Source organism: Octopus sinensis, linkage group LG2 (genome assembly GCF_006345805.1).
Source record: "Octopus sinensis linkage group LG2, ASM634580v1, whole genome shotgun sequence".
Classification (NCBI taxonomy): domain Eukaryota; kingdom Metazoa; phylum Mollusca; class Cephalopoda; order Octopoda; family Octopodidae; genus Octopus; species Octopus sinensis.
In genome coordinates this window covers 100,252,557-100,267,186 of record NC_042998.1, presented here as the reverse complement: position 1 = coordinate 100,267,186, position 14,630 = coordinate 100,252,557, and the positions used below count along the sequence as shown (strand labels likewise).

At 31.4% G+C, this 14,630-nt stretch overlaps 1 protein-coding gene across 11 annotated transcripts in view; it reads left to right on the top strand.

Annotated features, from left to right (window-relative positions):
- Positions 1-14,630, top strand: part of LOC115232686 (FERM domain-containing protein 4A) — a 383,772-nt gene that overhangs the window by 268,892 nt on the left and 100,250 nt on the right. For 8 of the 11 annotated variants that reach the window (XM_029802713.2, XM_029802715.2, XM_029802716.2 and 5 more), the window contains 2 exons: positions 4,248-4,352; positions 4,728-4,754. The exons of 1 other annotated variant lie outside the window; for it this stretch is intronic. In XM_029802713.2, the coding sequence (XP_029658573.1) occupies positions 4,248-4,352; positions 4,728-4,754 (132 nt within the window). The remainder of the gene's footprint in view (positions 1-4,247; positions 4,353-4,727; positions 4,755-14,630) is intronic. 2 more of the 11 variants (XM_029802707.2, XM_029802709.2) reach the window with 2 other exon arrangements.

Sequence of the window (14,630 nt, the reverse complement as noted above, 5' to 3'; positions counted from 1 at the left end):
TTTTAGAATGACATTGTAGGGTTGGTGCAAGAGTCTGGATGTGGTTAGTTTGAACATAAAAGAAAGTAGAATATTTGGGCCTGATATGGCTGGCTTAAATGATAAGAGGTTAAAGGATTTTGCATTACAGTAACATTTTCAGAACATGGGAGATCCTGCATATAGATGTATATTAGTATGTGTGTGTGTTGAAGAGATCAGTCTTGTTTTCTTTCTTGTAGAAAAGTGATGGGTCATCTGAGTGCCCCAGTCATCTGATAAGGGTTTTTATATTTCTGAACTTTTCCATTGGCAAATATCTTCATTCAAAGAAGTACATTATGAAGATGTATGTGAGAGAGAGTAAGGGGAGGTAGAGGAATAGATGTGTTTACTGTGGTTATTCTCCTGTAAAGCAAATGGTGCATTTTTCAATGGTTTATTGTTTATATTCTACTGATCAGTATTTGCTCTAGATAAATTTATAAGTTAGATTTGTGGGCGCCATAAGCTGCATAGGTCATATCACAGCATGTCCTGGAGTTCTCTGTTCAGCACAAATCTTGATCTGTACTTTACAGATTAACCTGAATTCTTTGGAGAGAAATAAAAAATGAAAAAAGAACATGTTTGTGACATTTCAAATATTATTTGTATTTCATTAATTTTTTTTCCAATCATCAAAACGGTTATATCAATATTTTTAGATGCTAAGAGCTTTAACTCTTAGCATCTAAAAATGTTCCTACCATTCTACCATTCAACCCCATTTCATTTGAGTAACCCTAAGCCAGTTCCATCACCAATTGTCAAGCACTGCCCATGGTCTTTTTCCTTTTTAGAAAATTTCATGTCAAAAATGTAAATGCTAAACTGTCATAGCTATTGGATTTTTTTTAAGTAGCTCGGTTAGCTAATGTCATTTTGCAAGCTATCTATTAGACAAATGTCAGTCTTTTGAAGCTCCATAATATAAATTAATATGTAGTTATACATCATAATCATCATCATCATTATTATTATTATAAAACAACTTTTATTCTAAATATATAAATATCGAAATATGTTTCTTTTTAATTGTCTTCATTATAATAAAATTAGCCTTGTTTTGAATGGTATATAACATAATTATTCTCAATTATTTTAACCTTTATTAGTGATCTGGTAATTGGTTTTAGACTTTTATTAAAGTTTCAAATGAAGTTTATTCATAAGATTTTGAGAACTGGGGTGGAGAATTTTGTGATAAAATTTTATTCTAGAATAAAATAATAGAGTAACATTTGTATCTTAGGTTAAATATAGTCTGTTACATTTACATTTTTTGACTGTGGTATAACTTGGGAGGTAATGATTATGTATGTTGATATTCATTTATGCTACTTGACTATCTTCGCTTAAATGAGCTAAATAAAAATTTAAAAAAACATCCAGAATAATATTCCAAGCAAAGACAGGGATATACATTTTATGACACTGTGGCTGACTAAAACTTGATTACAACTACACTTGATTTCTTAGATTAAAAACAGACTGTCTTGTTAAATAATCATCAGAAGCAATGAGTTAATGGTAATTACAGTAGATTCTAGACATGACTCATTGTATCCACATCGTAAAATTAATATAAAAAAAGAGAGAGCAAATTGGAAAAAAAAAATAATAAATTGAAGTTCCTGACATTGATGCTATTTTGCAGTAGCAAGAAAACCAACAGTTTAACTATGTTCTCACCCCTTTTAGGATTATGAAAGCAGTATTCATGTTTTTGCCTTCTTTCTTTCTTTCTTTTGGGTGTGGGGGGGGATGGGGATGGGGACGGGGCTTTTTTTTATCTGTGACTTCATACATGGCTCTGTATGTGTTTGTCACTAAGAACATATTCAGTTTCACACTTGTTTATCTTATAAGATAAGCAATGTATATATAATAGGACACTTGGGAGGAAACGATTGTTTACTGCATTGTTTATTGTTGAATGAAGAAATGGAAGAGGCATGCTTTAGAGGATAGTGCTGTCTTCTTATTATGAGTTAATCATTAAAAAATAGAGGCATCATTACCCAGTCTGTCATTTTACTAGCTGCAGCCACTTTGGGACACTATTTTCAAGAGTTTAACTCAATGCAGATCAGTCCTGGTACTTATTGAAGCCTGGTATACAGTTTATTGATCCATATTTTTATTGAACTCCTAATTTGTGCTGTGTGACACAACATCGGTTTTACACCTGTAAATGTGGATGGATACACATGCACATGTTAGTCTGCCATATTCCAGTGCTCTGCAACCGGTATGCCACAGCACACTGGTATTCCATGAGATGATGCTAGGTGTGCCACAGCGTAACCTGAATATAATTTTTTTCATATACTTTTAGTTATTTTTTAGATCAGCTCCCAAATTTTGCAAAGAGTATAAGTGTACCATGAGTAAAAAAAAGGTTGCCGAGTACTGCCATATTCCACTCAGAAAATATTATTTGACTTGAAGTTTCAATGAAAGAAACTTGTCCAAGTTGACCATGTGTGAGATCATGTTAGGAATCACATGGTTAATTCACAAGTCTGGGATAAATGGTTAATTACAGTAAACATGGTCTGTGAGAAATGGTTGTTGCAAAGCTGTATTTATTAATCACTATCAAAATAATTGCATTAGTTGTCTAATCATTTTACAATAAACTTCTAATATTTTATCATTATCATTTAACATCTGTTTTCCATACTGGCATGGGTTGGACATAATCATCATCATGGCCATAGATAATTATTTTAAAATCTTATTCTGCTTGTAGATTACATTGTTATTGCTGAAGCTATTGGCTTAAATTAGACTTTAATTAGCTTAATACTAACTGTAGCATATGTAGTCAAAACAATAACTTTAGAATTTTATTATTAAAATGCTTCTTTAACCAGCAGTCAAAAAGCTAGATATCTTTAAAGTGTTTTGGTTGATTTCACCAAAAGGAATAATTTTGTGTGTCCATTTCTTGAAAGTTGAAATCTACTCAAGAAACATTGATGGAATTAGCTATTACTTTCTCTGTGAGGATTTGGTAAACAAATATGTAAAAGTCGTTTGACTGGGATTTAATATCATAAGAAATATTACCAGTTTAAGAAAAGTACAAAGCAACTTGCAAAAATTGCTTATGGATTTGGAAATATATTTCCTATATAAGTTAATCAGTCTATCCAGTTGACTGAAGCTCTTAGTAATAGTGAATTTATAAACACTGTTTCCATGAACAGTTAAGAATGGTACTTAGTTACTAGTGAAATCCCAACACAAGATTAAAACTAGTCCGACTAATCCCTCTTTTTCTGTGTATGAAAATAATACATATAAAGACAAGATGTTTGCATCTATCTATTATAAACAGTGTTGGCTAAAATATATAGATATATTCTTTTGCCTATTTCTTTCATATAGTGCAACCACTGGAGATTTCAACCAAAATAAATATCGAATTCTTAGTGTTATTGGGATGTTAATTTCTCATTATTTGGATCTAGTAGTAATATTTTATGTACATTTTTCATGCTACTATTATTGTCAATCACTTCTGATTTTCAAAAGACTTATATGAAGTATGGATATTTGCTAGGGAAATATGAGAATTGGCAAATATCTTTTATATTTTTGCTGGCATTCATAGTTGTCATTGTTTAGTCTCAAATCAGTCATAACCCAACAGAACTATGATAAAAGCCATGATATCCCATCTTTATCTGTATCTAGGACCACATTATTCTTCTGTACTTAGGATGGTAATGTGTGATTTAAGGGAGATTTGGCTACTATCTCTTGCAGGTTGGGCAATCGTATAGAAGCTCCCTTATTGGCTTGTAGAATTTACTGAGCATTTTATTTGTTCTGGTTATGTTACAACAGTTTTATAGAATTTTAATCATCAGAGAGAATTGACATTTCAAATAACTTTGTGATTGAACATATAACTAAGCTTCTAGTGTAGACTTTTTTTTTTTGTTAAGAAGTATAGTCATTTAAATCAATTTGTATGTTTGAGTTTGACAAAACTGGTAGCTTCTAAATTCTAAATAATACTAGCTGATAATTCCTTTTAGAAAAACTAACAGTAGATAAACAACTTCTAAATTTGAGACAGCAGATTAAACAGCATCTCCTTTATTTCCAAACTGCAACCAGTGTTGGGCGTTATCTTGCCCCCCACTTACTTCCATTTTAATAGGTTCTTACCTATTGTACCATGTGCGGTGTCTTGTCTGTTCCTTCTCTAGTATCATCCATACGCTGAGCAGTTTCAACCTGTATGAAGATGCCCTTCTGGAGCCAATTGATGAGTTTGATGCCTTATCCGATGCCATTTCAGACCCCACTACCCAGTAAGTATCTCATTTTCAAACTCAATCTGCCAAACACAAGTGATGGACTTACCAAAAAACACTTTGGCAATATATCTGAGCACCACTTTATTTCTCAAGACATCATCACATCAATGGTCTTTTTTTTCCGCTTTTTTTTTCACCTTCATTTTATTTATTTATTTATTTTATTTATTTATTTCATTTTGCACTCACAAATCTGTGTGTTCAAGCCCCTGTGTTGCACAACTTAAATTGGGGGTAAGTATGTTATCATTCAAAGGAGCTGTTTATCTTAAGAATATTTGAGTGAACATTTGTTCATTATAATACAGACTTTTGGAATATCAGTTTGATCTTGGTTAATCATTAGAAACTTTTGTTTTCCTCATGCAGGAGAAATTCCTTGATTTCACAAGTGCAGTGAGTATGGCAAGACTTTTTGTCATGAAAAATGTTTGACATTCCAGAATGTTTCCTTATGCCCTCCAAAGTTTTACTTTATAACCATTTACTTCTGCTAAGTACTAAATAATGAAATATGTTTTTTGATGCAGTTTAGCTTGCATGGACCAATTTGCTTGACTGAATGAATTAAATATTTTTTTTCTTCTTTTATTCATTGTTCTACCATATGGCAGTGATAAATTATCAGTTCACTTCTTTCTACTGATGTTTATATTATTCTAACCACACTAAAATTGTTTTGGATATTTTAACATTACATTATAGAGTGTGGAGCTTCACAGTAATGATAGAATTCCAAAGATTATTGTAATTCTTATTATTCAAAATGAAGAGTGCCATGGATAGATAAATTACCAAGACATCCATTTATCAGTTGTGAGTTTATGTTTTATCTTTGAATAAGCTCTCTCCATTTGTCCTGCAGCTATCATCATGTTTTCATCAAGATTAAATTGAGAAAGATTACAAAAGTAGGAAAATATTTTGGTACATAGAAAATCCTGAATATCCATAACAATTTGTATGTGATTAATTATCCAGCCAAATTGCTATTCTAATTAGTCTGCTACATTGATATTTTGTTTTAGTGTCCAATTATTTTCACAATATCAATGGATTCACAGATCAATCTGTTATTTCAAACTTAATTATTCTATTTATCCTTCTACATAGCTCCACAATTAATCTTTATTTTAGTCAGGGTAACACTTACATAATTTTAAATCTTTAATTTCATTTGTTCTTGCCAATTATTCAGCTCTGACTAAATATTGCATAAACCTCTCATCTGTTCAGTTTATACTGTATTGCATAACTTTTCCACTCTTGATAAATGAATATACTGCTGATCAAGATTATTCTCTGGCTTAACTCTTTGTAATGTATGAAAAAAAAAAAAACTTTCTGTTGATCTGGTTAAAACTTTCCTCCTATCTCTCTCTCTCTCTCTCTCTCTCTCTCTCTCTCTCACAATGCCTTGTTCAAATTTAACTCTTTGTATATACACTCAACCACTTTCCACTAAAACTGTATTACTTTACTATCTTTTCTCTTCTACTAGAGTTTGCAGTAGCAGCTTCTAACTTTGCTAACAAAATAACATCCTTTATTTTACAAACTGTACTATTTAATACTTTGTCTCTAATTCTAACTTCTCTCAAGATTTCATTCCTAAGTCCTCTGTTTTGACTCAACAAAACTTACATGGGAAAACTTCTGATATCACTATATATACATTACATTTACTAGTTTGGTTGGCTGACTAATTTCTTAAAAAAATAAGAGTAAAAAAGAACCTACTTTTGTTTCACAGCTTACTATCCTGATCAAATAAGTTACATTGTTATTTTATAGCCCAACCATTCCACTCATATTCAAACTATAAGGATATCTGATAACCTACCTTGCTAGTTGCACTAAATACATTAGTTTGGTCGATTAATTTGTCTATAAATAATTCTAATTCATATTCTAACCCTGACCTATATTTATAAGAATTTTCTGTGCTTTATTTTGGAGAGATATACTTTGAGTGCTTGGTCCAGTGTTGTGTTCAACAGAATATTTTTTTTTTTATCTAACTTTAGTAATTATGTTTAGATTGGTATAATTTTACTGAAGATTAAAACTACGTATTTTAAAAGATAAAAATACTGTTTCGGGAATTTCCTTGAATAGTCATTAGGTTAGCAAGTTTAGAAATAATATAGGAATTTTAAATTAAGCGCAATATATTACTGGTAATATATACCAGTCAACCAATATATATACCAAAGTCAACCTCCACAGAATTTGAACTCAGAACGTAGACAGACGAAATACCGCTAAGCATTTCACCCGGCATGCTGATGCTTCTGCCAGCTCACCATCTTTGTGTCTCAATATTGTGAGTTCAAATCCCACTGTAGTTGACAAAGATAGTTACCAGTCAAATACTAGAATCAGCCTGACTGACTGATCTCTCTTCACAAGTATATAGTCTCATGCTAATGACCTAGTCATTATTTAGAAATAATTATTAGATTTGTAATGTTTACAGCTACTGATCTATTGTCTTTGAGATTCCAATATAAATTTATATATTGCTTGTTTCTTTTACTCTTCAGAAAGGTGGTATGTTTGTATGTATGAATGTGTGTGCCTGTGTGTATAATTAAATTGAAATTCTAGTTATTGCTGTAGTAGTAAGTAAACTAGTATTTATACTGGTAAATATGTACATTTTTAAATAGTGTTTTTGTTTCATATGCAGACGCACAATCTTTATTCACTTTTATATGTCTGCCCAAAACCACTTTGCTTTTAAAAAAATGTTGTCACATGTACTCACACACACACACACACAAAACACACATATATATATATATGTGTGTGTCTGTGTGGACTAAAGAAGGTATGCTCAATAATGTGTCTTATTTCAATTACCTTATGAAATTGATACCAGTGATTTCAGATTACTGATATATATATATATATTTGAATAGTTGAATGAATTATCTTGTTATGTATAATTCGGTTAACCGATACCTGGGTAGCAAATTCACATCAGAGAAGACACGTTTGAAGTTATGTGCTTTCGTGTGGAAATTTGTATGTTTTTTTTTTTAAATAAATATATGAAAGAATGGAGTTGAACGACAAATTAACAAAATTCCTTTATTTATAAAGGAATTTTGTTAATTCGTCGTTCAACTCCATTCTTTCATATATATATATATATATATATGTCTATATATATATATATATATTTATAAAGATACATCTACATATATATATTGACAATTGGCAAGTCCCTTAAGCCCATGGGGGTCGTTTGGGTGCTGCAACCATGCAATGTATCTTGGATGAAGAAGCTTGGCAGAGCCCATCCCTCGCCAGGCTAAACTTATTTCTACAACTGAGTGGACTGGAGCAATGTGAAATGAAGTGCTTTGCTCAAGAACACAACAGGTCACCTGGTCTCTGTATTGAAACCACAATCTTACGATCAGGAGTCCAACACCCTAACCACTAAGCCATGTGCCTTCACACACACACACACACGATTTTCATATAAGTTACCTCACATGATATATATATTTACTTATTCACAAATATCATACACTCTCACGTAGCCTTCTGCATGCTCATCCAAGATGGAGATGGATACCAGCCTTCTCATAAGGCTGGGTTGATAATTGTTGAGAGATTTCGCTCTACATGAAACCATTGGTATCCTTATCAACCAACATATAAAGTGTGTGTCTACACACACAGAGAATATGTATTGGTGATATGAAACAATTGGCATTAATTTCAAACAATAATTATATAAATAAACTAGCAGTATCGCCCGGCGTTGCTCGGGTTTGTAAGGGAAATAACTATATAAGCATTTTTAGAGAGTTATAGCAAAAAAATGCATTAAAAATGGAATAAAAAATTATGGTAATTTTTTTTTTAATCGTTGACTCATCGCAGACATTTTTAGAGAGTTACTTCCCTTATATAATAGCGAAAAAATGCATTAAAATGGAAAAAATGATGGTAAATTTTTTTTTAAATCGTAGACTCATCGTAGACGCGCGCTAATACCCAGACGGGCTCGATAGGAATCACGACTATAAGATACCCGAATTTGGTTAAACTGCACCGCAAAATGTGGGAGTAGTTAGGAATCTAAATCGTAGGAGACAGACACTCACACAACTTCACTTTTATATATATATAGATATGTATGTGTATAGTTTGACCAAATTGATAGAGCATCAATCAAAATACTTTGTGATATATGGTTATGCCCCTTTACAGTCTGAGTCCATACTCTATCCAGGTCCACTTTTATTTTGTGAATCGGCTATCGGGGTCAATATAACAAACTCCACTTCTGAAGGTGGTGCCTCAACTTAGTCACAGTCATGTGACTAAAACCAATAAAAGAAGTACATACATACGTGTGTATATATTCAGAAGCACATTCATACTATGCATATGTGAATACATAAATATGTATGTATGTATGTATGTATTCACAGATACATATGCATGCATGTGTGTGTGTGTGTGTGTGTGTGTGTGTGTGTGTGGTGTGTGTGTGTGTGTGTGTAATGATTTTCTTCTTTTCCAGTTTATTTATTTATTTATTTATATAATACAATTAGAATATTTGCATGTCGTATTGGTATTCCAGTCTGCTGCTTCTCGGCTCTTATGCCATGCATGCCATCTCACTATTCACTGTCTCTTTTCTCGATGTCATATATTTTAAATGTTTAACATTATGCTCAGTTTCTCTTCTTTATTGTTGCAATTAATCTATTTTGTTTATTTGTTTTCTCAGGTTGATTTTGAAGTTTTTGATCACACACACACACACACACACACATACACATTGTGTTTTGTTATTTTAAATTTGTATTATTAAATTTTAAAGATGTTTTTTTTTTCTTTTCATTTTCCTAGTTTATTTACAAATTAAATCACTGAAATGAGTTCCAGCTTTACTATTAAGAATATTAAGGAGTGTTAATATTAAATGTTATACTGTTAGTTAGAGTTAATAAGTTTGAAGTTATTGCTTTGATGTGATATATCAGTAGTGACATCTCACCATACTAGGTAGTGCATTTTATAATATTAGTTATTTTATAGTAGACCTGGTATTTGATATACTTTTAGTGGTACATTATTTATGATATATATTAGAGTGCCATTTGAGCACTGGAGTCAATGTAACTGACTATTCCCATCATCCTCCAAAATTTCAGGCCCAGTGCTTGTAGCCAAAAGAAATATATATTAGAGGTTATCACATCCCATGAGTGATTACAATATAAATTATTAGTCACATTTGAATATCTGACATGTTGTTATGTTGACAAATCCCTTAACCCTTTGGGGGTCATTGGGGCACTGCAGCCATGCAGTGTATCCAGAGCAAGAAATCCTGGCAGAGCCCATCCCTCTCCAGGCTAACCCTGGACTGGAGCAATGTGAAATAAAGTGTTTTGCTCAAGAACACAATAGATCGCCCAGTCCAGGGATCAAAGCCACAATCTTATGATTGTGAGTCCAACGTGCCTCCACCCAAGTCATGCGTCAAACATCGTATTTCATGTGTTGTTGCATTAAAAAATGCTGTTGGTATTTTCATTTCCCTGTATTGCTACATCATTATACTGTTAGTAAAGTGTAACCTCTCATGCTGTTAGTAGCAGATGGCATCCCGTATGTTAATACATTATATACCGTTAGTACATAGTAAAAAGAATTGATTAGTTTTCTGTTGTCTAGCAGTTAATGTGTTTAATAATAAAATGTATAAAGTCAAGCCAAATAATTTACGGTACTTAGTTTTGATCTCTCACTATTTACATTTGATTACATCTAACCTTTTATCCCAACAGAGGTTGGTAGATATCTAATATTAGGGCAGTCAACAAATCAATATATTTGCTCCATGAAATAAAAAAAAAAATGTGTGGTGTATTATGACTAAGAAACAAATGATAATTATATAATAACTTATTGGTGAATAATGCAGTTGGTAAGGAAGTAGTCTTTATACTGTCCTTTATACTGACTGCTTGATTGTCCTAAGTTCATCTGTTGTTGATGTCATGATAAATGTCCCCAAAGATCTGAAGCAAATGAGAGATTAATCTACTTTATTTTAGGATGGCATACCTAAAAGATTTCCTATGTATTCCCAGCAGTTAAATGGATTACTGTTATTCAAAAAACCCAAAACTCTGCAGTAAATTTTAATCCCAAAGCCATCAGCTAGCACTCCAATGTCTTATCTTCTTGGTTTGTTTGCAGCTGCCATTTTATCCATTGGATACTCAAATAAAATGAATATCAGTAATGTACAGTTAAGTAAACTATGCACCCTTCTTTTAAAAGAAAGTGCTAATGGAAATCACATATATTAAGTCTCATAATTTAAGATACTCCACAATAAGGATAGGCATATTCTGTGGCAATAATACAGGTTAAATGGTTTGAATCCAGCCACTGGGATGCTGGACTTACAAATTACCTACAAATATTTGATTGGGTTTGCTGGAGCAAAACACACATTAACTAAAAAAATGACAAAATAGAAATGCAGTTTATTATTATTGTGATTTCAGTCATTATTGGCAAGCATATTCTGTTCATTCTTTTCTAGGAAATATTATAAGTGGGTGTCAATTGTCTTAACTAAATTGAAGTTGAAATTTCACAGATTTGTGTTAGGAAAGTACCTCTAAGTTCTGATTTCAAATCTCTCTGGGGAAAGTCTTATCTTTTATATCTGGTATAGTATCTGAACCATTTGTAAGCTTAGGTTATTGTGGTCGATGATATTGCTCTCTCGAAAAAAAAATTTGCCTGTGGCTAGTCAAAAATATGCATATTCTGCATCTGCTAATTTAATAACATTCTAGTTATCGTATTCCTGAGACAAAAATATTAACCCTATTCACCACAAGCCCAGGTTTAATTAAGAAACTGTTAGTTTGTTGTATTCATTGTGTATAACCAATGCTAATTATTTCCTTATTTCATTGCATTGGAAAATACAAGTGCTATTGACAATTCCTGGTTCAACTCCTAGCTGGAGTTGTTTCATTTCAAATATGCTGCTAATTTTTCTGAGGAAAATGTAACTATGTCAACATGCCATTTCTCTTTTAGGAAGAGAAATCTTAGGCTTCATGTCTTAGCATGGAGATCTTATTATTGCTATTTACTATCTTATGTATTATATATATTGCTGTCTCTATTGTTTACTGTCTTTGGTATTATATCAAACCCTTGCTTAGGATAAGTTTATAAATAAATTAGCATTTAGTAAACACTCATGTAAATATATTTACAAACTTATCCACAAATGTATTTTCTCAGTACTTTAGTTAATTACTTAAAGTGCTATTTCGTGTGCCTTTTGTAATGTATTATCATTATTTAGTACTCATTTATCTACTGTTTAATAGACCCTTAATTAAATCAAATATTCATTTTTTTAAAGGGTGGAACTTCTTTTGTCTTTCTTTTATAGATTAGTATAAAATAACTAAGTTATTAAAAATTATTATGAGATTAACTGTAACCATTAGTGGTTTGTTTTGTAGGCTTGCAAGTTAGATTTTCCCTTCACATATAAACTTAACAAATATGTTATAATTTCTAAATTACTCTCTAACTGCACTTTATATCTATAGCTAACACCTTGACATAATTAAATGATTTGCCTCCTACTTACTACATGAATGTTCCAGCATTTGTTCTCAACTAGGTTTATTTGGAATTTTTTTTGTTTTCTGTATTTTCATTTATTTTCTTTTAGCATTAAAAAAAGTGAAAACAAATTCATAAAATTTCTAAAATCGATATTTCTAGTCTGTTTTATATTTTGATCTCAATTTACTAGATGTTTAAAGCAACTGCTGGTTGACAAATTTATAAAAGAAACAGTTTATTTTCTAAATCACAGTTTTATGTTTACTGAAACTAGAATTTTTATTTCAGATTTCTTTTTCTTTGATTTTATTTTCTGATAGTTTTCAGTTCAAATTCAATTATCTCTCTCTCTGTCTCCCCACTCTCTCATCAGTATTGAATGTATTATCCTTGCTATAAAAACAATTACATAAAACAACAGACTGTGTTGTTCATTAAACCAAAGACCAAACTAGTTGAACCAAAAGTAAACATCTAGTCACTATGGTAACAGTATACCTAATAGCTGTTGTACTTTATTAAATGAAAGACTTTGTTTATGAAGAGAGTTGCATGCAAGAAATTTTGTTTATACTTGTATATTACATTGTTGCTATGAGTATTGGGTAGGGAAGTTTACAGTTCTTGTTTTGAAACAAAATCTCACAAACTTCAAATGTTGTTCCTGCTATTAATCATTGGTGAGGTAAACTTTGCTGAGGCTCAGTTACTGTAAGATTATAAATCTGACGGCTTTTGTTAGAGGTTTGCTATTTCTCTGTTGTTGCAAATGTCTTCATATTCAGGAAGTAGAAGAAAACAGGACTAGTATTTGTTAAAGAGAATCAGCGTGGAAGAAAATCTTAATGCATGTGATTGCCTAGGAATGTGGCACAAATCAATCCAAATACCCAGTCAGTCTTCAAGCATGCAATAGCATTGATAAAGATTATTGTTATTATTAAGGAAGTGAGCTGACAGAACCATTAGTACACTAAACAAAATGCTTAGTGACCTTTTGTCTGTCTTTATGTTCTGAATTCAAATTCTGCCATGGTTGACTTAGCCAATTTGTCAGTGGTCACCCAACCAGAGAGATCTAATGAACTAATGAAAGAGAGTGTTCCTAGAGTTGTCACTGTAGATATCCAGAAATTAGGAGAATCCTGAGTGATAATTGGTAGAGGTAGAGGTGTTAATAACAAAGGCAACATCAAAAGACTAGTAATAATAATAAAAATTCACAAGAAATTGACATTAAAAAAAAACTAATTTCTAGTTTTATTTTGCAGAATCACAATTTAATGATTATTATTCAGTTAAATATTTTAGTGAAATGTTATTTATTATATATTTAATTAAATATATCAAATATGTTCTTATTTAATTTTAAAATGAATTAGTAATCTTCCCCTTTTTCCTATCTGCCTTGATGAGTTTTTGTTTTAGGAGAACATATACATGTATACACAAATATACTCTCTCTCTCTCTCTCTCTCTCTCGCACACACACACATGCACAATTATTTTTAAAAATACACAGGCATACATACATAAATATGTTTTCCAAAAGTTGTTTTCAAATGCTGAAATTATTTTTGAAGCAACTTCCTCGCTTAAATCCTTGCTCGTATATCACCTGCTCAGATGAAACTACTGAAGGTTTATCCACTGGTGTTAAAAAAAATAATTACTGCCAAAAAATGTTCATATTTTATTTCCATTATCACTGTTTAAACCCTGAAATTAGATTGAATTACATCCCAAATGTGCAATAAGCTTGCTTCAGTTACCATTTTTACACTGTCAATAGTTTAACATTAAAAAAGAAAAGAAAACTAAAATTTAAGGAATAAAGCTGGTAAAGTAGTTTAGGTTTTGTTAAGTACTATTAACATGTTGTTGAGATAAGAATTAAATGTATTTCTTTCTCATTAAGTTAGAAAGTTTTGTGTCTATGCCATGTGGTAGTGAAATATTGGCAGAATAAGACTTTGGAAAGATGTAAATTTTTGTGGAGAAATAATTTGGTAATATATGTAGAAGATATTATTAGATGAGCGTCAACTATTTTGTTATCGCTCTTAGTGATTATAACAATAATAACAAAATCCAAACAAAGAATTAATGGTTTGACAGTGAGTGGATCAGTAGCTGGTGAGTGTGACCTTGCCTATCAGAAAGATAACCTGTTGCTGGAATTAGTTTAAGATAGTTATTTTGGTTGGTACACCATACAGGATATGTAAGCAGTATTCTTGTGTACTTTATGAAGGTCTTGCAGCAGTTCAGATTATTATTTTATTTTTATTATCATTTATAAAGAGCAACTTCAGCTTTCTGTATTCAAACTTAGTAGAAAAGAAATATGTTTCTTTTAGCAGTTTATCCAAAATATTGAATGTAATATGGATAAGCTGTGTGATTAGAAATCATCCATGCTAATTCAACAGTAGAGTGTAATATAATTTTTTTTTTCAAGAGTAAAGGGCTTTGTGTGTGTGTGTGATACTTTGGTGAAATTAAACAAAGTTGTTAAGACCCTTCTGTTCCAAAATTATTTTAGCGATCCACATTTGTACATAATGACTAGGCTTATTAGTGATGTTAGTTAACCCCACCTCAGACTTACTGAAGCAGATCTTT